The sequence below is a fragment of the Epargyreus clarus genome, unplaced genomic scaffold (genome assembly GCF_041222505.1).
Source record: "Epargyreus clarus isolate Ecla_fem2 unplaced genomic scaffold, WU_Ecla_fem_2.2 ptg000029l, whole genome shotgun sequence".
Lineage (NCBI taxonomy): Eukaryota > Metazoa > Arthropoda > Insecta > Lepidoptera > Hesperiidae > Epargyreus > Epargyreus clarus.
Genome location: NW_027332235.1, coordinates 12,981,093 through 13,008,417, shown reverse-complemented (window position 1 = coordinate 13,008,417; position 27,325 = coordinate 12,981,093). Strand labels below are relative to the sequence as shown.

The window sequence follows — 27,325 nt, the reverse complement described above, 5'->3', positions numbered from 1 at the left end:
TCCTTTGACATTGTTAATGAATAAAAATATTGCTATGTTTTGAATGCATTATTACAAATATCCGTTACGGATATTTGTAATAATGAAAATATTTTCATATAATAAAAAGGACGTGTGGATAAAAAAATGTAAACACTGCTGTGTGATAATTGTACGTACAATTAATATATTATTATCTTATGTATAATCTATGTTTTGAAAGAAAGAAAGAAAAATACTTAATTCATGAACATTGCAACACACAGTACAATTGCAAATAGATGTTGTAGACATTTAATGACTATTACTGAAACTAAGAATCTATTTAAATATATGCTGCTTCGAAAATTAAATGCTGTATGATAGAGCCCCATGCCATACGATATGCGTGTAAGTGTCGTGGTCGTGTTACACAGCAGTAGCACACTTGGAGCCGGAGCCGGCAGTGAATCTGTACCCTTAGTATGAGTTTTCAAAACATCTCACAATTTTATGTTATATTTACTCAATCCATTCTTCTAATCCTTTTGCCTCAGTAGACTGAGTAAACGTAACAATAAGTAAGTGCTCAAGTGACGATGAACTTTTTGTCTACCTCACATGTTCGCAAAATAGAGAGACATAACATAAAGCGCCATTTTGTCAATTTAGATATTTAATGTTTCTTTACTGACACTATAGTTCTGATACAATCCGCTAGGGGCGTTGATTGGAATTTTTATGGAAAATACGTAAACAAATATCAAAACATTCATATTTGTCAAAACGTAAAAACTCATGGGAAGGGTACTGGGGTCGGCACAACAGCTGATAGAGCCCTATGCCATACGATATACATGTAAGTGACGTCGCTATGTCTACAGCGGTGGCACCGTCGGAGCCGGAGCCGGCGGTGGACCTGGAGTCGGCGCAGCAGCTGGCGGAGTCCAGCATCGAGCAGGAGCGGAGCCGCGCGGGCGAGCTGGAGGCGCAGATCGCGGCGCTGGAGGCGCGGCTGGTGCAGGGCGGCGGCGGCCGCGAGCTGCTGCACAGCCTCAACGCCAGCCAGCAAGTGCTGCAGCAGCGGAACGAGGAGATCGCCGCGAGGAAGAAGCGAGAGGTACGCGCCCTACTCTCTACGCACAGCTTGATGATGAATGCCAACTTGTCCCTGTGTTAATTTTAGTAGTGCTAATTTTAGTAGTAACTTTATAATTTTAAGTCATACCTATGTTAATTTTTGGTTGTCGCTAAAATATTAAATTGAAAAAAAATATATAATACAATAGTGATACCAATTTGCATGTCATAAGCTTTTATATTTATAAGATGTAATATTTTTTAATACTCGATTTATTTAAACTGTTATAAATATATCATATCAATTCATATCACATCTTAATATCGTTGGATAGTATGTTATATTTTAAACGAAAATACTTCTGATACAAATATAGTAATACAATTTAGTTTCAATTCGGTTTTTTATTTATTTTTAGGTGGAAATGCAACAACGTATCGACCTAGAGGAGGAGACCACCGCCATCGTTACAAATACCTTCGCCACGTTACAACAGGAAGTCGACCATAAAACACAGAGGTACTATATTTTTAAATGTCTAAAATATGAAGTAACGATATAAAATTAATAATAGGGAAACAATACAACGAAGTAAGAAATAATACATATTAATTGTTTTTTCATAAATTTAATGTTTTTGACATATTTATGTATTTAAATTAAAATCCGGTAATTCGTTAATTTTAAAATTCATTATCATTAAATATTAGTGGCAAAATGGGTTCCAAAATAAATTATATACATATTTTTCATTTTATATTTTTTATCAAAAATAGTACGAGCAATGTCATAGATGCTCGTACGTACGGCTGATTTTCAGACGCGCGATGGTCGCAAGGCGGGCGCCCGCTCGCTTATTGGTTTTTATTATCAGTCGAGCGCTGCCATACACACCGCGTGTTGCACGCGACGCGCGCGGCGGATTGCAGGTCGCCGGACGTCCGCTCTAACGTGCCCTTGCGTTTCAGGTTAAAGAAGTGCCTGTCGAAGTACGCATGCCTGCGCGAGGAGATGGTGGAGCAGCGCGAGGCGCACGACGCGGAGCGGCGCGAGCACGAGGCGCTGCAGGCCGCGCTGCTGGCCGAGCTGCGCCGCCGCCTGCTGCTGGCCGACAGCTTCGTGCCCGACGCCGGCCGCCCCGTCGTGCTGCGCCTGCGCTACAACGACGACGCCGACTGCTGGGAGCTGCCCGAGCACAGGTACTGGAGTGTCGCGGCACGAGGCGCTGCAGGCCGCGCTGCTGGCCGAGCTGCGCCGCCGCCTGCTGCTGGCCGACAGCTTCGTGCCCGACGCCGGCCGCCCCGTCGTGCTGCGCCTGCGCTACAACGACGACGCCGACTGCTGGGAGCTGCCCGAGCACAGGTACTGGAGTGTCGCGGCACGAGGCGCTGCAGGCCGCGCTGCTGGCCGAGCTGCGCCGCCGCCTGCTGCTGGCCGACAGCTTCGTGCCCGACGCCGGCCGCCCCGTCGTGCTGCGCCTGCGCTACAACGACGACGCCGACTGCTGGGAGCTGCCCGAGCACAGGTATACTTAGCGACAAACTGCTAGTTCGCTCTGAAGTTGTTCCGAGCAGGTGTAGTCATACAATTTGCTATGGCGGCGCGATTTATTTCTATATTCAGAGCGGACTAGCAGGTTTACGAGGACTGTACTAGCAGAGTACAAAACTTAAGGCTAGTGTCTGGCAAAGACGTCATCCAATAGTTCTTACGTTAATTCGCGTGGAAGATCGACGCACGCGTTTTTGACCCGCTCCTCCAGGGAGTAACGCGACCAAACACAGTATGTTGCAGTGAACTCCATGTTACTGTGCGGATTTTGATGTGAAACATCTATAGTCGCACGTAAAACCGATTTCTGGCGCGGCGACGCATGCCGTGGCATCGCCACGCTATACGATGGTATATATATACAGTCTATATGCAGTAGTGTGTACGGTGTGGCGACGCGTCGCCATGCGCAATCGACTGTGCTATTCTCTCCCACTCGATCTGGCGTTAAGCCATCTTTCTCGCTACACTGAGCTCGAATACCTATAGTGTATACTCCGTAGTGTACACAGTGTTGTTTACTACAGTAAACATAACCTGTGTTTTACTTGAAAACAAATTATTTTTCTGATAATAAAAGTCACTGATTAAACGAATTAAGTAGTCACGATTTGAAATAAATTCGTAAATTTTTGTATTTAATGAAAATAAATGTTTATTCAATAAATAGTCATCGTTATCTGGAAAAAAATCGTAATATTTTATTTTATCATTATGACATATTTAGTTCCTATCACAATATGTTCTTTTCTGCATATTACTTTTACAAAATAATGTCGATGTTTCACATCTGCCAGGCGTCCCGTGACGGCTCACATTTTTTTTTAAATACTTGTCTTTTTATTTTAGTAAATATGACCTCTATTAGTAAAGATTTTTGTATTGTTTATTTTTTTTATTTATTTAAGCAACTTAATTGTTAATCTGCACTCACCACGACAATCGATCGTGTAATTAACACTTTATTTGGCTCTGATTATTGAATTAATGTATTTAATAATATAATAAAAAGTCACATAATAATAACAGTCATGAATAATAACCGATGTGTTTATGTCCCACAGCGGCGCGGAGCCCCTGCTGGAGCGTCCGGTGGCGTGCGGGCTGCGGCGGCCCACGTGCGCGCTGGCGCTGTCGGCGCGCGAGCCGCGGCGGCGCGCCGAGAACCTGCTGGAGCTGCGCCCGCTGCCGCTGCCGCCCACCGCGCGCCGCTACACGCCGCCCGCGCCGCTGCCGCCGCCCGCCAAGCTCGCCGCGCCCGCGCCCCGGCACACGGTCTGTAGAGTGCTTAAGTGGCGTGGAGCTGTAGCTCGAACGACTCAAGTATAAAGTATGACTGAAGTATGAAATTTAAGGTGGTATAATCCTATATAATTCAACTGCGTCGATACCACCGCCACATTTATTTCTGCTTTATAACAGCAGTGTTAAGCGCTGCTGTATTCTGGATTGAAGGGTGTGGTAAGGGAGACGTACTTTTCTGAGGCGTTCCAGCTTAGTCCTCAGGGGTAGCGGCGCATCTGTGGCCGACCTCAGCTAGGAATATCGAATCCTATCTGGTGTTGATGACAGATGTCCATGGGTGACAGTAGCCATTTACTATCAGGTGGATTGCATGCTCGTTTGCTACTCCTATATTATAAAAAAGTTTAGTTCGCGCCAAACTATTAGTCCGCTCTGAAGTTATTGCATGCTGGTGTAGTCAAAGAGCCAATGCGATCGAACACAACTACAAGCATATACTCCGTAGTAACGGCAAGGGCACACTAATGCAGCTATGAACTCGCGGGCGAGAGCTATATTCCCGCGTTTCTATATTCGGAGCGGACTAGCACTTTGGCGCAGACTCTACAATCGCAAGTCGTCCTCGATAAAATTGTACTCAGTAATGAGACAAAAATAGATGAATGTCAATTGTTTTGTCATTGATCGATTTTATCAACTGCTCGGGTTTGCCATGACAAAGAACGGTATTGAGCTGATACTACCAATCGAAATTCATTTCTTGTTTCTTTAACTCTTTAATATTATAGTCGCCTATTTTGACTTTGATGAAATTGTGTAAATATGACTTTATCCATTCATTAAATTATGTGTAGGTTTAAATATGAGAAATCCAAACTAACTGTAAATAATTTATAAATAAAAAATGTTAACAATTTAGGACATCTTAATGTACATATATACTATTTGTAGCAGGCGGCGGACATCCCGGTGAAGAAGGAGTCGGCAGTAGAAACGCGACGCGCCCGCCCCGCCACCGCGCACACGCGGCTGGCCGCCGCCGCTACCGGCCGGTAGGCGCCCGCCGCGGAACCGCCGCGCAACCGCCCCGCAACCGCCCCGCCGCCGCCACGACTAACGACGGTCGATTCACACTAGTGCGAACTCTACTAATTATGTTTTAAGTAATATGGAGAATCCCTCCTGGTTAACCCTCCGAAAATAGAAATATTGAATTTCGTCCAATTTTACCCCTTTTTTGATAATTTTAACTTGTATACTTGAATTACCTAACATAAATATCAGTAAACTTGTAACTATTTCGAATTTACTCCTATTTCAGTACTGTTTCTGAATAAGAAACAAAAAGTGATAATTCATTAACTCGTTTCTGCTCCAAACATACACAAAGACGTTTTCTATATAAAACAAAAGTGAACAAATAGCACGAAAGTGTGAATCGACTGTAGATAAATATTAATAGTTAGCCACGGGCCACCGAAAGACTGTGAAGTAATGCATGATTAAATATCAAAACAATGAATTTTTCATTCTACGAAATCCATTACATATTTAATTTATTACTATGTTGAAAAAAATAAACAAACCATAATGATAATGAACTTTAATATGAACTCAATCAATTTACGGTCGGTTTATTAATTGTATATAATTGTGTTTTGGTATTTACATTTTTCATAGAATGGTAAATTCAATTTAAATACCTATATATTTACAATCAGCTCATCTGTAATACCGATTGTCGAGTGGTTACTAACGGTGATGATTTATATAAACAATAAAATAATATAAGTTCTACTTAAAATTATCACCTTTAATAAGAAATTACTTTACTCGTATTTAGAAGTTTAGTATCAGATGAGCTTTAGAATATTTTGTAATATTTGAGCGGACTCGGGTGTACAAATTCATTGGTGCCTTTGTAAAGATAATAATATGAAGAATAAATATTCAATTACTATACTTAGAGCTATAAATACACGACAAAGTGTTGTAAAATATGCATTGTACATACGCGAAGTGTTTAAATACGACTTGTTACCTATTCTGTAATTTAATCAATTTTAATTAGATGCTACATCTTGTAATGAATTTGCACGCGACCTGTCCGCTCTGAATAATTGTATGAATAGAAAACATCGTTGATATGTAAATTTGAGTAAAGACTTGGCTACGTGTGTCTAACGAGCGGTCGTGTCGGCCGGGGAAACCAACTCGAAAGTTACCCACCAACAATTTTAAAACTTGCCTACAGTTTGTGTAGTTTTAATGTGATGGCGGACTCCGCCGCGGTGCGACCGCCGCGGGGCCCGCCCGCCGCTCCGACTTCCATGTCGAGAGCGTTGAATAAGAAATGTATGTTACTTCTGTACTGCGATATTTTTATACGATGCAACTGATAATACGAGTGCGAACGCTTCCGACGCTTCTCCCGAGCCACTGGCCGCCACTGTCCGCCGATGGCTGTGACTGGCCGACGCTGGCTGCCGCTGGCCGTCACTGGCGGTCAGTGGCCCCGCTGGCAGCCGGCCGCTGCGCGGGTCCTTATATGATGGCCACTTACAAAACGGGAACACTCGATGTCAATGAATGAAAATTTTACATTAAATAAACTATTGTCGCTTATTCGGAGATTTGTTGTGACGACTATCGCCAGTGTAAGCAATCTGTAATATGAATTGGCTAAGAATTGGTTTTACAAGTTGACTCGTACGATACGCTCGGCATATCCATTTTGTATGTAAGTACAGTGAGATCGTACGAGTCGACGTGTATGTGTAAATAGCCCTAACGAATGTAATATAATAATGATATGTGTAGAACGTAGATCGTCACAAATTCCAGAGTGTCTGTCGCCCGCCAGCGGAGACGTCAATGTTGATCTCAGCTGAACTAATTCCCAGTATTTACAACGGCAAAGATGCTTTTATATTATATTTATTTATTTTATATTTTAGTATCGCCCGACTGGCGTGCCCCCAACTGTATTATTTATTGGGATGTAAACTATGCCCTCGCATATTATAGACCTCTCGTGAAATATGTTACAATTCCAGAGGTTTCTAGGAATGTCTGTGATATGCCGAAGACATCGGATCCCGCTTGTAAAGTAGCTAGTGCAGTATTTGCTATGTTTTGTATCCGAATTTTGGTTGGTTTGTTTAGTCAATTTAGGTTGTCGTTTGTTTTATACGAGTATATTTTACCATTGTTGTTTTTAGTAAATTTTATTTTGGCTTCGATCCCTCTGTTCGTATTGAAGCAAGTGATATTAGATAGTTCGTTATAGATTTAGTCGTAAACTCGTTCGTGCCGCGGGGAACTATGAAATTGTAATGAATTTTGTACCGATGAGGCGCCCCTCTGCGACCGCCGAAGCGATCCAACGATGTATGTTCAAATGCGTTACCAAAGATGGAAACTGTCCATTCCATAAATTGTCCGTTCGATGTTAGTGCTCATGTTCCTCTATGTGTAAATTTCACTATCGGTATTGTTATATAATAATTTCCAGACACGGTTTCTAGTCAATGATTCTTGTATACAAATATGTAAATAATTATATTATAGGTATTTAAAAAGTATATAGGCATAGAGTAAGTAGTGGCTAACGTTCGCACAATACTTTTTGAATACCAAGCGCCGCCGCGCGCTGCCGTCGAATTTGTGAACAAATTTACATTCTTCATTTGATCATGTCTGCGTGCAGGATATGTGTTATTAGCTTTATTAAAACCATTACAAGTATTGTTTTTATGGCGTCATGTAATTTATTTATATTATACAAATCGGCTATAAATGAAATTGTAACGATGAAAAGAATCATGTGATATGTATTTGGAAACCGCTAGTCAGCTGTGCCGCGTACACGCTTATACTCACTAATAAAATGTTTTTAATTTTATGTTGTTTTCTTTATTATGTTTTGCTCCTTATGTTAACTCTAGCCCTTCCTGTTTTCCACTTTATTACTACTGTACGCGCTGATGTGCATATGTATCCATTTTATTACGCAAGACGGCTCTCGTCCTGTATTAGCTTAGTATACCCTTTGGTATACTGACTTGTCATAAAAAAAATGTAGTTAGCTGTGATTTATAAATCAACAAAATAAAATCACGTTAAAAATTTACACGTACATATTTCAATTGCAAAAAAATAACATTATTTTTTGGCAATTGAATATGTACATAACAATATAGTGAAACCAGATAAATTCTTGCTTAAACGGTAAACTAAATTAAAGACGAAACAAGATCGTCAATATAAAATCATTAACCCCATGGGTTTGAATAATGACGCGTAATGCCTCTTTTAAGCAGACACACACCTACATCCCTCTCTTTGAAAGTTCCGTTCAGCATGATAATAGTACTTTTATAATAATGGTCATATGAGCCAAAGAGTATAGTAACCTATATAGGAACATATAGAATTTTCATACTGTATTATCGTAATTTATCTCATTTTTTAAAATTTCCCACTCCTAAATTATAAACAAAATACAACTTATAGATAACATCGTGATTACAGTCTATTTATAGACGTTGTAGGGCTCCGGGGCTCGCAGCAATGCTTAGGTGAAGGCTTGTCGAATTAAATCGAGGTTTTATAACTTATTTTGGGAATCGGAGAAAAACAACGTTCTTTTCTTTCTTGAGTAGTGAAGTAGTCACATATATTTTCTTTTTAAAAATACAAATAAAGTACAAAAAAGGTAAAAATATATAAAAACCTATTTCCATTTTCAGCCAGCAGCCTGCATCGCCAACATCCCCCACCCTAGTGACGCTAAAGCGTCACTCCCTACTTAAGGGTATTAAGGCGATGCGGGCTGCCGATCTTTTGATTGTGCCAGACCTCGTTTTCACCTCAACCATTCGAACCCGCCCATCTTTACCAGGATATACGCGTTCAATAATTCCTCGTGGCCATACGTTACGGAGTCCGTCCGGTTCAGCGACTACGACAAAGTCACCCAGTTGTAATGACCTTTGTTCTGCTTGCCATTTGCGTCTTGGTATCATAGCAGGCAGAACTTCCCTTATCCAACGTTTCCAAAAGTCATCTGCTAAACGTTGCGAAATGCGCCATTGTCGCCTGAGGTACAAATCCCTGTCATCGAATGCTCCTGGCACAGGTAAATTTGCTGATGTGCCCAGTAAAAAATGATTTGGGGTTAAGGCTTCCTCGTTTCCAAATTCTACCGAGACATGTGTTAATGGTCGACTATTGACCATATTTTCTACTTCAGCTAATAAAGTGTTGAATACTTCGTCCCTCGGCGCACGTTGCTTGAGAACCACATTTAGTGTATCTTTGACACTACGGATAAGACGCTCCCATGCCCCACCCCAATGGGGACTGGCCGGTGGTATAAATGACCACACAGTCGAATTATTTGCGGCAACAGTTTGTAACGTATCTCGATCTAGTTCTTGAATTGACCTTTTCAGCTCAACGTCAGCACCTCTTAAATTAGTTCCATTATCGGAGTATATATGACTGGGCCAGCCGCGTCGTGCTGCCATCCGACGAAGCGCCATTATTAAAGAATCGGTCGTAAGACTATTAACCACTTCTATGTGAACGGCTCTAACCGTCAAACAGGTAAATAAAACGCCGTACCGTTTCTCTTGGTGTCTCCCAACTGTGACTGGAAATGGTCCAAACAGGTCAATACCACAATGTGTGAATGGCCGGTTGTGATGTGCCATTCTAGCTGCAGGTAAGTCTCCCATTCTTGGTATTTGTGGCTTAGCTTTCCGTATTCGACAAAACATGCACGTGGAAGCTACGTACTTTACGGTAGGCCTCAATCTAATTACCCAATATTTTTGTTTCAGCTCATTAACAACGGTTTCTTGGTTCCCATGTGCGGCTCTAACGTGGTAGAATCGTGCGATCAGTCTTGATAAGTGGTGGCGTCCATCTAATATTATAGGTCTTTTAACTTCCAGGTCTACGCCAGTAGCAGCATCGATGCGACCACCCGCTCGCAGGAGTCCATGTTCGTCGAGGTATGGAGACAGGATAAGTAATCTACTCTTCTTGTTTATGTATTTTCCAGAATTTATTGCAGCTAAGTCAGTGCCAAATGATTCAGATTGAGCCTGTTTAATTAGTAATCGCTCGGCTTGCTCCATTAAGTTAACATCATGACATGTGAGTCTTCGACACTTATTAATGAACTTTAGCACAGTAGAGGCGGCGCGCTGTAGACGAAGCCATGATGAAAATCTGTTGCAGTCCGGAACAGGTAAATCGACTTGATCAACTTGAATTGTTGATACAAATTCTAGGTGAACTTTATTTACTTCTGGACTTAGAGAGTCAGTTGGCCATGTTGTTTCGGAATCATAAAGAAAATTAGGTCCATTTATCCATTCATCTTTCAAAATGCATTCATCATATGACTCGCGAGTAGCTATGTCTGCTACGTTTAATTTTGTGGGCACGTATCGCCACTCTTTAGCTTGTGTGAGCTCGTCAATTTCACCTAATCTATGAGCTACAAAGGTTTTGTAGTTCCTTGCATCATTACGTATCCAATGTAGGACGGTAGTAGAGTCACTCCAGAAAAATCTTTCCTTAAAGTGCATTCTATGCTCGCGCTTAATTGTATCAGCTAACCGTGCGGCTAATATTGCTGCTTGAAGTTCTAAGCGCGGTACCGTTGTAGGTTTGACAGGCGCAACGCGACATTTGCTCGCTATGAACGCAACAAAAACGCAATTATTATGTATCCAACGCCAGTAAGCAACCGCGCACAATGCTTTAGTCGATGCATCACAAAATACATGTAGCTGTAGGTTCGCATATCTACAAGTCTTTAAATCGTTGCAAGTAAGATCTTGTCCTTCAGAATTCACTTCCGTCTTACCAGCACCAGCAGCGGCGGCCGATTCATAAAACCTGGGTATACGGATCTGTTTTACGCACTCTAAAGCACGCAACCATTTGCGCCACCTTAAATAAATATTATCAGAAATAGGATCGTCCCAACTAATATTTAATCGCCATGTATCTTGTAGCATAATTTTTCCGTTAATTGTAAACGGTGACAAAAAACCAAAAACATCAAAAATAGACATTACGACGCGTAACATTTGTCGCTTGGTAGGCTTCTGTTCTCCATTAATTAAATTTGTAGGAATACGTTTAAAACTTACATCGAAACATAAAGTATCTTCTTTTGGAAACCAAAGTAAGCCAAGTGTCCGTTCGCCCTCGTACTGATGATCGACCTTGAAGTTTACAGCAGTACTCCCTTGAGTTTCTTTCGAAATACTCTTTAATACAGCTTCATTGTTGCTAGCCCAATTACACATATGAAATCCTCCCTGTTCATGTATGTGAAAAATGTCGCGTACGAGTTCTATCGCGGCTTTTTCATCTGAAACACTATCTATATAATCGTCCATGTAATGTTGGGTACAAATAGCAGATACAGCAGACGGCATAGAGGTGCTAAAACGTTTTGCATTTTTATTCTTAATGAACTGTGCGATGAACGGAGAACAATTAGCACCGAATATTAACGATGTCATTCGGTATTCACATATAGGCTCGGACCGTTTCTCACGCCATAGAAATCTAAATGCGTTCCTGTCCCCTTCCAAAATTTTAATTCTTAAGAACATATCTTTAATATCTCCTATAACTGCTATTCTATTTTCCCTAAACCGTAACATAATTCCCAGCAATGACATCAATAAATCTGGCCCTTTATAAAAATAATCATTAAGAGATAACCCATTAGTTCGTGCTGCTGCATCGTACACTAACCTTAACTTTTTTTTATTAGGATTGTCAACTCCGAAATGAGGCAAGTACCAAGTCCGCGATGTACGAACAGGGTTCTCAATTTTTTCAGCGAAATCGTTATCGAATAGGTGATTGATGCGTCCAACATACCTCTGTCCATATTCAGTATTACTCTGGATTTTCCTCTCTACGCCTTTTAACCTGATTAACGCGTTGGGGTAAGAATCAGGCATCTTACAGTTTTCATCCTTCCAGGGCAAACCAACAAACCATCTCCCATCGATTAGTGTAGCCGTTTGTTCCAGACGAGCCTCCGCAAGCATGTCCTCGGAGTTTTCGCGAGGTTTGGGAGAAACCCCCATAGATTCGATGGAGAATGAACGACGTATCTCTTCGTGAATATCGTCCCATTCGTTCACGTTATCGACCCCTGATACTAAACATAAAGAATGGTTTTGGTTAACGTGGTCTGGCACAGGTACACGACCATGTATACACCAACCTAATACAGATAAAGATGCGCATGGTTCATTGCGTTTGCCTACACAAAGTTTCACTGGTAACAATAAATCATAATTATCTTGTCCAATAAGTATTTCAGGTTTTTGTAAATTACAGCAAAAAATATTTTTAAGTTCGTATAGATGTCTAAAACGTTTAAAATTAATTACAGAAAAATCTTGTGTAGGCAATGACAAATCTTTTACACTACGTACTTTTATACTAAACATATCTCCATTAGTATTTGATATATTAAGCTTTATAATGTTTGCATTACACACTAATTGGTCACGACCCCAGGGACCACATACGCGCATGGTTTCGCTGTGCCCGCTCAATCCAGCTCGCGCCGCTAAGTCGGCGCTTATTAAAGATATGGTTGACCCGTCGTCTAGTAACGCTGTCGTAGTAAATATACCATTAGGTCCATGAATATTAACAGGTACGACTTTCAGAAGTACTTTACAATCGTTAGCACTTACGTGAGTTACAATGTCCGAACGCAATGGCGTCTCGGCCGCTTGGTCGCATGGTGTGCCTTCTGCCTGCACGTTCTCATTACTCACTAGGCGGCGAGGATAGTGCAGGAGTCGGTGATGGTCTAGCCCACAGTCATCTATGTCGCACGCGGCGGCAGGACATGTCTCTCGATTATGGTGTGCTTCTAGACATTTGTAGCAAATCCCGTTCTGCTTAACATAACGCCACCTGTCTTTACGTAAAGCTTTTTTAAACTGTTTACAATCTGGTAGTTTATGTTTAGAAATACGGCAATAACGGCACTTATCGCTAGCATTCCTAAAGGTACTCTGTATTAACACATCTTGCTTCCGATACATCGGGTAATCATTCTGCTTTCTACTTATGTTCGGTCGTGAATTTAGTAAACTAATACCGGAATTAGATATCTTAATGCTTTCGTTAGTTAAAAATTCAGATAAAATTTCCAATTTTGTCTTACCATGGTCTGGTCCATGTAGATGCCAATAATCAGTCCATTTCGATAATAATATACTTGGTAATTTTGATAAAATAATAGATACGATGTGTATACCTTGTAGTACTTCGTCTCGGCCCACAGCCTGGACCGCTGCGACGAAATTCGTTACCTTTACTGAAAATGGCACGATCTCTTTATGAAATTCTTGAGATACGGGATGTATTTTCTTTATGTCCGATATAATTTTAGATAAAATGATGTCAGGATTTCCAAACTGTAACTGTAAAGTAGACATAATTATATTAGGTGAAGCTGCACTAATAAGTAGTGCGGAGACTGCTTCTTTCGCGGCTCCATGCAGACATTTTCGAAGTCGCCACATGTTCTCCTTGCTAGAGAATTTGCATATCTCTGAGGACTCTTCATATGCTTGTTTAAAATGGAGCCATTCCAAAGGATCACCGGAAAATCCAGGTAAGTCCTTTGGCGTGCTTAAGCGGGTAAGGAGGTTACCATTTGTCCTGTCGATTGAGCAAGCGGCTAGATCTTTTAGTGCACTTGCTAACATCTGAACTGTCCTTTCAGTGCCAGTATTCTCAGTAACCGGCGGACACTGTGCACCCATATATGATCCATTCTCGCGGGTACACTGTGTTGGCTCCAGTTCATCTTTATCTTGTTCCAACCACTTCTCCACTCTGCCCGCGCTGCATTTCTCCGACGGCGGACTGTATTCTTCTAAGTCAGCTATTTTCGCAGCTAACCTTTTGTTGATTAATTCGATCTCAATGCGGGCTTTGGCTTCAGCAGCCTCAAGTTCCAGCTTCCTTCTTCGCGCCTGAAGTGAACACGTAGATAACGCCGATGCCGACCCCTTAAGCGAAGCGGGTGCCGAAATTGGAGTTTTCGGCGGTTCCGTTACTGTACCCGTCTCAAAAAATGTCGGCTCCGACTGCTGCTCACTAACAATATTAGCAGACGTTGCTGGTATTTCTGCATTACCATCCTGCTGTGCCTTCTTGAAGGTGCTGCGAGTATTAACCATATTGGCCGGAGGCGTGCGGATCATTGAATGTATTGATCCGGCTCGAAGGACCAATTTTGTAGGGCTCCGGGGCTCGCAGCAATGCTTAGGTGAAGGCTTGTCGAATTAAATCGAGGTTTTATAACTTATTTTGGGAATCGGAGAAAAACAACGTTCTTTTCTTTCTTGAGTAGTGAAGTAGTCACATATATTTTCTTTTTAAAAATACAAATAAAGTACAAAAAAGGTAAAAATATATAAAAACCTATTTCCATTTTCAGCCAGCAGCCTGCATCGCCAACAGACGTGATAACGATAACTTATGGCGTCTTATGGTATTACCCATTTGAATTTAACGAACATCCTTCCTTTAGCGCCAAACTAGTTTTTAAAACAATATCTTGAAATAACCATCTTCATAGCACAAAAAAGTAGAAATACAAAAAAAATATTTTTCAAATTTTATATGATGACATTTGATTCTATTCATTTTTTTTTGTATTTTAGAACGAACCTCAGGGTAATAATAGGTATAATAGTCCGAGTAACGAGCGTCAATTTTAACTATATGTATATCGATATATAAATAAAATCGATATAGATTCGATTATAGAAAAATATTTAACACTTAATATGTATTATAATTTGTGGACTATTTTAACTACAATTAATACTATTACGTAATATTCAAATTATATAAAAACATATCAATACTTATATAAAATAAGCATAATGTACAAAATACCTATATCAATCAAATCAAAACAAATTATATTGACAATTTTTATAAGGATATCTAAATGTATTTTAAAAACTGTACACACACTACATAATTAAAACACATATTCTATCATTTAAGCTTACTGAACACATAAGGCAAAACAATTTACAGTACAGTGAAAAACTTTACTGAAATCAAGTAAATACAAAAAAAAATGATATACTATATAGAACTAAAAAGTTTATCATTATAGTAGTACATAGTAATTAACTATTCTTAAATATTGAAAATATATAGTGGAATAAGTGTAGTATATTTTGTAATATCATTTAAATCGTTTACATGGATATCGATATTTAATATGACATTATACGTCGTCACTCGTCAGCACGTACGTCACTATTATAATAACGGTCTCTTGATTTCAAAACTTCGTCGGCTTTGTTTCGGTTGCAAAATGTGGGAAATAGTAAAAATTGTATAAAATACCATCGAGAATGTCGGAAAAGTTAAGGGATTATCAAGTGCTTGACGTACTCTGCGGCGGCACGTTCTACAAAGTGAAGCACAAGGTCACCAACAACATTTTCGCGTGGAAGGCGTATAATTGTTCCGCGTACTCCGACGAACAAATACAAAACGTCGTTAACGAAGTGAGAACAATAAGCAAAGTGTTATCTGGCAACCTTCTGCGGTACTACGATACTATTCTACACGGTCCGTCCAAGACTCTGTACTTTGTCCTCGAATACAACTCTTGGCAGAGCGTACAGGAACTTATCGCGGTTTGCAAGGCCACAGACAAGTATTTTACCGAGACTTTTATTTGGTACCTGCTTCTGGAGCTCGCCAGGGCTTGTAAAATCATCGAGGGATACAGTTTTGTCGCCTTACAGAAATGCATATCGCTCGCATCCATTTTTGTGGGCGAGAATGGCGACGTACGCGTCAATTGTTTCGAGCTGCATTCGACGCCAACGGAGGCTCCGGACCTGGTGCAACAAATCGGGGATGTAATAAAGACCCTTTGCTTTCGCACGGGAAGCTATAACGAGAAGATCAGGGAATTCTATTACAGTGATGATCTAAGGGACGTGGTTAGCTTCCTGACCGACGATAGAAACACCAACCTGCGTCCGGACGTTGTGCTGTACCACCCCACGGTGCTCGCCAACGCGGACGCGCTCGCCAGACCCAAATACTTGATTGACATTCTTGTCCCAGCCGAGTATTCACACTCAAATTCTGAAGTCAACAAATGCGACTCAGAGAAGGCTGTGGAGCTTTGTAAAACGATTGAACCTCTCCCAAGAACACATATTAACACAGCAGAAAGCCCAATTTACTGCAATATAAGTCCGAAGAGAAACAGTATCAAACAGATTGAGGAAACAACATCTGCTCGGGGATCCCTGTCGCCCACACTGGCCGCTCTGGCGCTGGAGCTCCCAGGTTATGTCCCTAGGAGTCGAAAACCATATAGTGAAGCTTTGGATACTTACAATGGACCCCAAAGAGTTTCCGAGGAGACTTTTAGCCAACAATGGATGTCTCGATTGATTGCACTGAGACAAAGGGAGGAGTCTGTCAACAAAAGGGAGAGAGATCTTATTGCTAAGGAAATTGTTTATAGTCCTTCTACTAAGATGATTCCATCGTCTGATTCTCAGGAGAAATATGAGAGCAACGGGATTACTTTGCCACCAGTAGTTACTCAGGGAGGAGAGGACAAGAGCCAGTGGGTGTCGCGGCGGCGGCAGCGCCGGGCCGGCTCCGTGCGCACGCGCGCCCGCAGGAAGAGCTACGCGTACGAGGATCTAGACAGCTCCCTGTCAGCTGATGCAGGGGACAGTAGCATTGTTGTGACTGCAACAAAGTTTACAAAGGACAACATGCCCCGTCGCAACATCTTCCCAGACTTGTCATCCAAAAAGGTCCACTTTACATCCAGCAATCCCTTTGTTGAAAGCGATGAGAGTGTAACTTTAACATTTTATGATTTGGACAGTGTTGAAAGTGGATGCAATCATGAAAACAGCCATCAGAAAGCAGACGGAAAAGTGTTGAAAGATATAACAAAGTTTAAGTACTTGGATGTTGACAAAGTGACCTCAGAGAAGAGAGCAGCCAAGCAGTGGAGCCACTCCCCCTCCAAGCAAGCTAAGATTGTTGGGCAGATATTTGCTGACATCACTAATCACGGTGGACTTTTGAAGAAAACTCCATCAAAGACGAGCCTTACATCTAAGTGTACTGGAGTGTCCTCAGGAAGCCAGTGGAGTGTGGAGACCAGAAATGGTAAAGTGCTTCAAGACAGTGCTTCTGACAGAACCCGAGCCAGCTTCAGGCAGTCCATTGCACACACACCAACAGCCCCTCCTGAGCTGAAGAAGACCAAATCCAGAAAGTCTTTGCTGCCTTTCAAAACCCCTTTCAAGCTCAGGTCAGTATCAACTAAAATTTAAGCCCAAAATTATATAAAAATTGTCCTAAATCAGATTTTTATGAAGCCATCTTGAAAATTGATCTCTAATGCAATTATTATCAGATAATTGAAACAAATTTGATCTACTTAATTTTTATTTTTATATCTAGTACTTTAAGGAGATTTATGTACTTTTGAAAAGTGTAAAACTTATATTTCTTGAGTGTCATATTAGTGTTAATTTTTTATGATTATTGCATGCTTTGGTTGTGGTAGATGATAGGTTCTAGTAGTTTTAACATAATCTAAGCTTCCTTTTAGTTGCAGTTCCAACATAATAAATTGGAACATGGAATAATTTGGATTTTGTGATTTTATTATTGTATATAAGAGAAATACGGACAACAACCCACCCTAAACCTAGAATAGAGAAATTGTTATTTTATATAACATATATTTTTATGTGATTTTTTTTAATGAATTCTATATTATATTTTGAATTTATCTTCACATTGTGTCTTTCTGCTCTTTGCTTTATGATAATACTTTGTTCAATGTAATGTAAGCTATTGAGCAATTAGTCCTTCTGTCTTCCACAAATAACTTTGATTACTACTAGATGTATATGTGTAATAAGCAATATGTTTGTGAAGGTTTATATAAAATTGATATGCATAGAGTTCTTTTGAATTTACTTGATAATATTTCCTTATTATTAACATTATAATAATCGCTAGTTTTAAGTTGTAAGCATACTTGATTTGAGATTTATGTATAATTTTGAGGCATTTAATTGGGCAAATAAAAAGAAATATTTTTGAAAACATAGGTTTATTTTTTTTAACTCCTCGTTGTAACACAATACTTATGTCTAGGGAATCTCATGGCACATGCCAGTCTCACTTTTTCTTGTTGAGTGCCTTGTCAGCCCCCTCCACATACTTCTTGGGCAACCCATATTTTTCTATCAGCAGCTTCGCTACAAAATGTGTCTGGAACAAGACATTCATATGGTTAAGATTTAATTTAGATGAAGCCGCAATGTACTTATTTAATTAATGTCATAGAAATACGAATTGATGAACTTTATATGACAGCACAGAGGTGAATGACATCTGTCTCTGTCTAACTGATGATAATGGTGTATTTATCTGATATTGAGCTGCTGAGGGTTTTCCAAGGAGTATTATCTTATATAAAAAAAAATGTGGCACAATGTTAGTTACCATACTCCTCCGAAAAGGCTTTACCGATTTTCATAGAATTTTATATGCATATTCAGTAGGTCTGAGAACCGGCTACTATCTATTTCTCATACCCCTAAGTGATAAGGGTTGTTCACCCTTAACATTTATAAACGGGTCAGCTAGTAATTATATAATAAACTGGAAAAGCGTCTAGCAGATTCTGCACAATCCCTAGGAGGGGTTTATGCTTTGCAAATACTGATGTATGTGGGGCGTGGTCTCACCTGGTCGCCTTGCAGCATGAGCTGGTCGGTCTTGGCGGCGGCGGAGCGCGTGACGCCGCAGGAGGCCGCCACGCCGCGCTGGCAGGCCTGCGCCAGCGCCGCCAGGTTCAGCCCGTACGCCTCCAGGTTTGATACCAATGTCACCTGTGGAAACATCATTTATTACTTCGAAAACATGTAGAAATTGGTTGAACCCTACACAACTCGACTCGGAAGGCATTACTTGAAGCATAAGTCTCAGTAGATTAGAGAATGTAGTAAAGGTGTAATGCCTTCTAATATTGTCCCTAGATACTGCAAAACATCTGCAGTTGATTACAGAGGTCTAAAAGCAGAAGTAACCACCTACCATCATATGGACTGTTTGGTATTTTTACTTGACAAGTTCAAATATCATTTTACCTAACTCTCGGATGTACAGAAGTTTAGTTGGGATAATATCTGACTTCCGGTTAAAACTGTAATTAAAATTGCAGGCTAATTTGATCCTTACCTTTTTAAATAAGACCATACACCATGCATTGAAAATAATGTGTGTTGTCAATTTAGGTACGTATAATCCGCGCCAAAGTGCTAGTCCGCTCTGAAGTTGTTGCGCGCAGCTTTGCATAGAGGACGAGTTTCGGGAGGGTCCCGCGCTGTCTTCATCCCGCTAATATCTACAATTCGCTATTGCGACGGGACTTGTTTCTATATTCGGAGCGCTAGCACAACTCAACTTATAGTTCGGATCATATGCTTGTACTTTGAGTCTCGATATTACTCTTAACTAATGATATAGTCCGCGCCAAACTGCTAGTCCGCTCTGAATATAGAAACGAGTCGCGTTGAATAGCAAATTGTAGATATTAGCGGGACCCCCCGGCACCCTTCGCTGCCCGCTCTCGCCCACGGGTACATTACTCCGTAACGTAAGGCCTCACGGGTTAACGTGCCCTTACGATACGGAGTACATGCTAAATAAACCTGTGCGAAACGCCTTCAGAGCGGCCTAGCAGCTCGGCGATAATTATACCTAGCTACCAGGCGCTCATAGCTCAACAGAGGCAGCGGCTCACCTTCTTGTTGCCGGCGCGCGAGACGACCTGCATGGTGACGGGCGGCAGGCGCGCGCGCGCCAGCTGCTGGCGGCCGTCCGCGAACTGCAGCGCCGTGCCCGCCGTGCAGCGCGCCTGCACCGCCTGCATCAGCTCCTCCCACTTCACGTGCTCCTGTACAAACACACACATCAATTCTTCATCTTGAAGGTGGTAGAACCCTTTGTGGTTCGACTCCGGCGGCACCACCGCCACACCTATTTCTACCTAATAGCAGCAGTGTTAGGCGAGACAGACTTTTCCAAGGCGTTCCAGCTTAGTCCTCAGGGGTAGCGGCGCATCTGTAGCTGACCTCAGGTAGGAATATCTAATCCTATCTGGGGTTGATTACAGATGTCCATGGGCGGCAGTAGCCACTTACCATCAGGTGGACTGCATGCTCGTCTGCTAGTCCTATATTATAAAAAAAAATCAATTACGTATTCTTGATTCGAAGCAGCTGGCGAGGTAGCAATTCCACGCTCAATTTTTGAAGTTAAACTTCTTATGGGCATTTGGACAAATTTAACAGACAGATTTTAGCCAAACCACTGCAAATTTTGAAAAATATTTGCTACTCAACCTATTGCATGTCTCTTTCTCTCTAAACGAGTGCATTAGTGTGAGTGAGACGAAAATATAAAAAAGGTTCTATTCATATTTTGATTTACATGAATATCGAGCGAATTATAACAAGCTGCCATCTATTGAACAAGTTTAGTACTCATTTTTTGAATTATTCGGTTACATGTTATTTAATATGGTAATAAAAGATGTCGCTGTAATAGTATAACTTTTTCAAATAAGAAACACTTTCAACACACAGATACATACTCATAATATCATAAAATAATTTATATATTTCCAACAGTACCTGTTCCTTTTTCCCAGAGGCCTTCGCGAGCGTGGCGTCGAGTACGACGGCGCCGCGTACCTCCGTAGATTGTAGCTCACGACTTCTCACATATTCTGTTAGAGTCGAGCGTACTTCAGCTCCTGAAAGTGGGGTGCCCTTCCTAACAAATTATTAAATGTTAATAGTGAATAAGGGTTTCTTCCTTCATTTGGTTTATAAGTGAACTTACTTTTTAATTTTGTCTCTATATTTTACTATGCAACTTATATTTATTTTTATAGGGGCATCATTGTTCCGTTAATTTTATAAAAAAACATGTGTGTGACGGAAAAACGTCAATAGCGAATTTACGATCATACAGCGCCGTCTTTCGGCGATTAGTTGCATATGATGTAAACTAAAATAATTATTATACAATTGACATTGCACACTATTCTGAAAGTAGAATGTAAGAATATATAAAAAAATTGTTACCATTTCACAAAACTGCTAACTCCCTACAAGTAAAGAAATTTAGATTTAAAAATTGCGTTGAATGGAGGGTAATATACAAACTTGAGCGGCATGAAGAGTTCAGCGACGTTCGCGGTGATGCAGTACACCTCGCGCACCTGCGGCGGCACGTACTCCGCCCCTGCGGCCGGCGCGGACAGCGGCGCGGCGAGCGGCGCGCGGTGCGCTCGCACCAGCGGGTGGTTGTGGTTCACTGACACTAGCGCCGCCACGCCGCGCTCCAGCTCGCGGACTTCCACCAGGCCTTCCTTCAACACCATGAGAATTATCATACTGAACGCATAGATAAGTATAGATATTTCACCGCCTTGTAATTGAAGGAAGCCATTAAATGGCTTAAACGGCTGACAATTCTGACAGCCATTCTATGGCTGTCGTGGTGTAATTTACGTGGAACAATGGCAACATGCGCAGTTAAGTGGTGCAAAACACGAAATCGAAGAAAAAAGTGCGGAGAAATATCATTCATTCGTCGATCTAAAAACTACATTTTATTAATATTTTTCAAACACGAAAATAGATGACAGTGAAAATTTGAATTGACAAAACTGATTAAATTTTCTTGTTAGGAGTGAGTAATCTTTACTAATGTATGACTTCACGTTATAATGACAGCTGCAGATGTGCCAGTTCTTCCTATTGAGATGGTGACTTCCAGTAATTTCCTGTTAAATCATTTATTATCATTTTTTTAAATTTAGCTTAACATTTACTTAAAACATTTTTATTCATACTATTACATTACTTATTATTTACATTATTACAGACAGAAAATCTCATCTTACCCTTTCCATTGCTTCCAAGAACTTGCTCATTTTCTTATAAGTGGACTTCTTAACATCTAACGTGCGGTCTGGAGGACACATTGGGATTAAGTGATTCCTGAAAAACAATAGCAAAATCATGATAACATTATGTGTTCTAAGAAATTACAAATTTTACATCTTTTTTGTGGAAATTATTAATAGTTCATTTACCTGTAACTCCTAATGGAAAATTAATTATTTTATTAGTCCTCAGAATGGCAACATTGCTGTTATTGGTTAGATTGGTCTAAAGGTCTATATATTATCCTCATGTGTTATTTTAATATTATAAATATCCATAGTATACCAATAGTCTTACTTATATAATATGTTTGTTTTCAAAGGCAGCTGTAGATTCTTTCCCTCCATTTTTAAAAATGATAGCAGGCACCATCGCAACAGTCCATCCATGTCTTCTGGTATAGCATCTTCTTCTAGTTCTGAATTATCTAGAAATTTATAAATACATTTTATTATATAACATGTATTGGAGAAAATAGTTCACAATTATTTAAATCTTAACTATTATATAGTTGAATTTTGGCAATCCAACCTCAGTTGTAATATTCTTATGTTAAAATCACTACAGAAAAACATGGGGAATCATTTAAGTATTATCACTTAAGTATAAAAATATAACATTAACATTTTTATATTTGGTAAATTTTAATAAAGCAAGAGTTAATCTTCATTCAAAACAACAAAAAAATATAAAATTAGGTTCCCTGCAGATTAATCAAGAAACTTAAAAACACATTGTTTAGTTGGCCTGTGGTAAAAATAAAAAAAAATATATATTCCTATGAATAATGTTACCAGTGCCAACTGTGTCATTGAGTGTAGTTTCAGTGTCTTCCTGCACCACTTCCTTCTCCTGTTCATCTTGTATGACCTTCGGTTCATTAGCTGCTACAGGGGTCAGGGGTTCCTCCTTCACAAGGCTGGGCCACTCTTCCCTTGCTGTTTGGATGCTTAGCTGGAAAATAGTTTTATAGTAAACAACAATATAGTATGTATAATGTACCTATGTCAATGCTAATAAATAAAGCTGTATTTACATATAGACATTAATTAGCTTTTACAGTGACTGTAATTTTTAAGTTTGATTTTTTGTGCTTAGTTTAAAATGTGTTTTCTATCTATGTTTATAATGCACATCTTATTACATGAGCTAACTTTAGTAATTACTATTACAGGATTTTCGAACACTAATAGACAATTTGACACATTTTACCACAGCAGTGGAGGTGTAGGAATCTAGTTTCTATTATATTTAGAGCTTGACTTAACTGTGGGGAAAATTAATACAGTTTTATCATAAAAAGCGCAAACAAAACAGGTACCTGTCTAATATCAGCTGTGATATTGTCAGCTACATCACTGTTGGAGGGTGGCCCTAGTCTGGGCCTCTGAATTTTTGAGAATTTCGGATCTTTGCACAGCAGGTCACCAAATACATGATATGTTTCTAAGCAGACACCCCTGGAAAAAAGCAAAATAAAAGTTTTTATATTAATATTAATCAAATACAATACATTAAATAGGAATAATTTGTTATGAATTTTTAAAGTCATACTTCTTTTGGTAATGTTGGGAAAAATAAATTACAGGTTTTTACAACAACAAAATTTAAAATTAACATCATAAAGTTGGCTAGGAAATATCTCATGTTTTGGAGTGAAAAGGGCTATCAACAATGTAGCTATAATACATACCCATAATTTCGTAATAAATTTATATTTTGCAATAGTGTAACTTCTGGTATATGTATACACAGTTAAATGTATACAAGTGTACCCAAACAACAGGAAATCTAATATTTAGTTGTTTGGTATGGTAATAAAATTATGGAAGTGATTTGATTTATTTTAAAAGCATTTTCTTACATGGATTTATACAGCAGGTCAGCAGACGACATGATAGCGCGGCCAACAATACCCACGGCTGCATTGTCACTGGTGCACACACCTAGGACAGCATTCCGGGGGAACTGGGGACAGCTGAGACCACTTGTGATCACTCCTGGTGCATACAGCGGGGCTCCTCCTTGCACCTGGGAACAATAATTTTGAAAAATATCATTATTTTTGTATTCTTAGAGTTGGGAAAATGGGCATGCGGTTACCAGAATTCTAATTTATATAAATGTAGATTATTAAAATTCCAAATAGTTGTTACAAGTGGAAAGTAATATGCTAAAGTGAATATTTTCTAATAAAACTTGATCAGTCCATGGGCAGTTTCATCTATCTATGGATTGCCCTTGGATTTGACCTACTAAGACTGTTGATAATTCATTTAGCTAGGTGACAAGTTTTTTTAATCTTGTGTCTTATTAGCAACACTAATAAATAAAATAAAAATGGCCAAGCCATCAATCTGCACAAATTACCTTGGGTAATACTAAAGAGTGTATGATGAGTGTAGGCACCAAGTCCGGTACTTTCCACAGCGCGCATACGGTGGGCACCAGCGCCTCGCCCACCTCCAGCATCACGGGCACGCCGTCCACCACGAACACCCCCACAGTCTCCCCAGAGTGAACCACCAACTTCATACAACTACTAGTTGATTTCACTGGTACCAACTCCTTAATCTTATCCTCCGTGGCCCCTGGAAACTCATTCTGTATCCGTTGCGCTAAGTGTTTCCTAGAAATTAACGAATATATTCCTTGTAAAACTTTGTAACAACAGCTGACTGGTCTCACAGTACTAAAACTTACTTCTCGGTATTTTTTAATGTATTACTGGACTTCAATTTATAAGGCTTAGCAAACATTACGGCTATTTATATAATACGCTTTGTACTAAACTTAAAGAAAACTAAATATAAAAGAGAAATCTTTCCATGCTTTGCAAGCGGCGCGATGTTTTTGACATAATAATAAGAATACGTCAAATGTCAATGTCATTGTCATCTATCACCGTCATATGTTGAGCCGCCATGGCAATTTATTCAGTTTAGAAATTTACTTCCTAATAAGTAAACAGAATATCCTCGAAAAAATCTGAAGATACTTTCGTTACAATGTGAGCTAACAACAGTTTGAACAAAACAGTTCAGGTGGTCTGATAATTATAGTAGATAGTAGGAATAGTTCTGGCGATTTTACGTAAATAATGCGAATTGGAAAAATGCTATGCTAATTTTCCACAGCAGGGCATCTTACAAACACGTAGCGTTAGAATTTGAAATTAAAGTTCCCATGTTATTTCGTATTATACTTACCAGCTACCCTCGCCAGTTTTAGCCGAGTGGTCGAGATTTGATTAACCTTTTTTTATTCATAAAACTAAAACTAGTCTATTAGATATAAAGATATAATAGCTAAACAAAGAAGAATATCGATTGATAAATTAGAGAACAGAGGTACTACTACCGATTTATTTATTAGTTAATCTTATTATTATTTCCACAAATTCTAGGTTTGTTTTTTTTCTATCACTTAACGTCTTACTAATCTATGTTTGAATCAGATAGGTATCCACTGAGGTGTGAGGATATCCATAATATTTAGTTCGGTTTCGTATTTAATAAAAAAAATTGTGACCTTAAGTACAAAAATAGTAATTATTCTTACGAGAACTTTATTTTTAAACTAGATTGGCGGGTAACCACGATGATAGGTGATTTATTCGTCACGTGATGTGGGGTCTGCGTGCGACTGGCGGTACAAGGCGATCGAGGCCGTTGGAAAATTATTTTCCATTTCCAGGGTTAACAGATGGCGATACACAAAATATACCATATACATAAACAAGTTACCTTTTGACGAAAATTGAGCTATAATCTAATACGGCTGAACTCTCTGTTACTTCAAAGATTATTGACGACAGCGACTCCTAACTTGTCGATAATATTCAGATGCTGGTAAGTGCTAACTGCTAATTACCATTCAAGGATATTAGGTTTGCTTGCTTCACAGCTTCACTTTTTTATTTAAGTATCTTCAGAGATTTAAATGTAGGTACTCGTAAGTCTGTTTTTGACAGAAATATTGGGCTGCAAGCTGCAACCCTACGTAAAGTTTAAGTCCTTCTTAAAAACAGAGGGGTAGAGGCATAGAGGGGTTGATAGCTTACCATACGTGTTTGCATGTGCAGCCATCATTGTCCCAGTTTTTTGTTTAATAGCGCTCGTTGGAATTTCAAGTCACGGAACGGGAAAAGAAATATTCAGTTATAACTTTGTAATATTGTTAATGGCAGATTATCTTCTAGATTTGGAAACAAAATCAGAACATAGAACCAGATATAAAACAAATACTGCGTGTTAACCCAATGCAATTACTTAATGATTAGGCGCCTACTCCTTACAATATGCAAAGTGTTATATAAATTATTTTGCTCTCAAATTAAACCATTTCACATCCGTTACTTCATGTCTGAATCCGGACTAATAAAAATAAGGATCCAGAATTTCTTTTAACAGGATTTCATCTTTCCCTGATAAATTATAGAGACTATTTATTCCACACTGCCCATTACGATAGGTAAGAAAAAATCAAATTCTGTATGACTCTTTATTCGGACTAATCTTCGGAATAGCTGAATCGGTTTTGAAGGTACTTACACAGGAAGGTGTGCCACATCCTTTAGGAAGTGATATAATGCCAACGTTTTTACGTATCAGGCAGCAGATATTAAATAAATAACGCGTAATTAAATGATAATAAATCACGATGAGGTAAACATGCCAAGCCCACTCCACCCCCGCTTGCAGCTCCAGGAAGTGCAATTACCAACAAATTAAAATTCTATAACACCTGCATCATGTCACGTGGTGGACTTAGACTTAAATTTTTAGATGTGTCCTATATTCTATGCTATGACATACATTAGCGTTGTACGCTTAGTTCTATGTATGAAATTAGTAGGGGTTATTTGTGAATAGCGGAATATGTCAGGTCAACATTGGACGCGAGCATATTATGCTCATAAATAAAAATAATTACGTAATGAAACAGTCAGGTTCGTCTGTGGCGCGCCTCACCGACTTCCGTCCAATCGTAGCAATGTGGCGATACTACTGTTTTGCAGGACTTGGCAAAGCAAATTTAAAATAGATACTTTTTATCTCAGTGATTTATTACAACTGTCAAAAATTCGGCAGTGACCAGTGAACACTGAACACTAGGTGCTCTGAACGGTCATTTGTGGCTGATATTATTAAGTAAATACAATTTAAGGTAAAATTTGAGATGACTTTAAATGACAAGGCATATTTGTTAATTTAAATCTCTGCGATTATGTACCTAAGTACTACTGACGCCTACGATGGGATTTCACTAGGTATTAATAGCTATGACAATATCTAACTGCGTCGTAATTTTTAAAACAAGATCCTAGGCAAAGATTTTTATCTAAAAGTTTAAATATTTTAAATGA

General features: G+C 39.5%; 3 protein-coding genes across 6 annotated transcripts in view; 2 read left to right on the top strand and 1 right to left on the bottom strand.

Moving 5' to 3' along the window:
* The window catches only part of LOC140754533 (kinesin-like protein Klp68D), a 57,652-nt gene extending 49,913 nt beyond the window's left edge, over positions 1-7,739 (top strand). For 2 of the 4 annotated variants that reach the window (XM_073089576.1, XM_073089573.1), the window contains 5 exons: positions 843-1,078; positions 1,458-1,558; positions 2,008-2,564; positions 3,655-3,865; positions 4,787-4,941. In XM_073089576.1, coding sequence (XP_072945677.1) covers positions 843-1,078; positions 1,458-1,558; positions 2,008-2,564; positions 3,655-3,865; positions 4,787-4,808 — 1,127 coding nt within the window. In that variant the 3' untranslated portion in view covers positions 4,809-4,941. Of the gene's footprint in view, positions 1-842; positions 1,079-1,457; positions 1,559-2,007; positions 2,565-3,654; positions 3,866-4,786 lie in introns of all 4 variants that reach the window. The other 2 variants (XM_073089577.1, XM_073089575.1) reach the window with 2 other exon arrangements.
* A 7,434-nt stretch (positions 7,740-15,173) lies between these two features.
* LOC140754219 (uncharacterized) lies at positions 15,174-18,039 on the top strand. The gene has a single exon (XM_073089170.1). The coding sequence runs from the start codon at positions 15,286-15,288 to the stop codon at positions 17,251-17,253; it is 1,968 nt and encodes a 655-aa protein (XP_072945271.1). The 5' UTR covers positions 15,174-15,285; the 3' UTR covers positions 17,254-18,039.
* eIF2D (eukaryotic translation initiation factor 2D) lies at positions 18,028-24,828 on the bottom strand. Its single transcript, XM_073089171.1, has 12 exons — positions 24,661-24,828; positions 24,328-24,586; positions 23,822-23,988; positions 23,279-23,417; positions 22,752-22,911; positions 22,255-22,384; positions 21,915-22,011; positions 21,172-21,377; positions 20,635-20,776; positions 19,743-19,895; positions 18,685-18,828; positions 18,028-18,205 (listed from the first exon to the last, which is right to left on the bottom strand). Exons 1-12 carry the CDS (start codon positions 24,714-24,716, stop codon positions 18,113-18,115), a joined length of 1,746 nt encoding a protein of 581 aa, XP_072945272.1. The 5' UTR covers positions 24,717-24,828; the 3' UTR covers positions 18,028-18,112.
* Between the last annotated feature and the right edge of the window lie 2,497 nt (positions 24,829-27,325).

Excerpts from the sequence above, each read along its gene's own strand:
- LOC140754219 (XM_073089170.1), top strand. The coding sequence starts at position 15,286 with ATGTCGGAAAAGTTAAGGGATTATCAAGTGCTTGACGTACTCTGCGGC.
- eIF2D (XM_073089171.1), bottom strand. The coding sequence starts at position 24,716 with ATGTTTGCTAAGCCTTATAAATTGAAGTCCAGTAATACATTAAAAAAT. Across the intron at positions 23,418-23,821 it reads GACCTGCTGTATAAATCCAT|GGGTGTCTGCTTAGAAACAT; the intron begins GTAAGAAAATGC and ends GCTTTTTTCCAG. Across the intron at positions 19,896-20,634 it reads CCTCTGGGAAAAAGGAACAG|GAGCACGTGAAGTGGGAGGA; the intron begins GTACTGTTGGAA and ends GTGTTTGTACAG.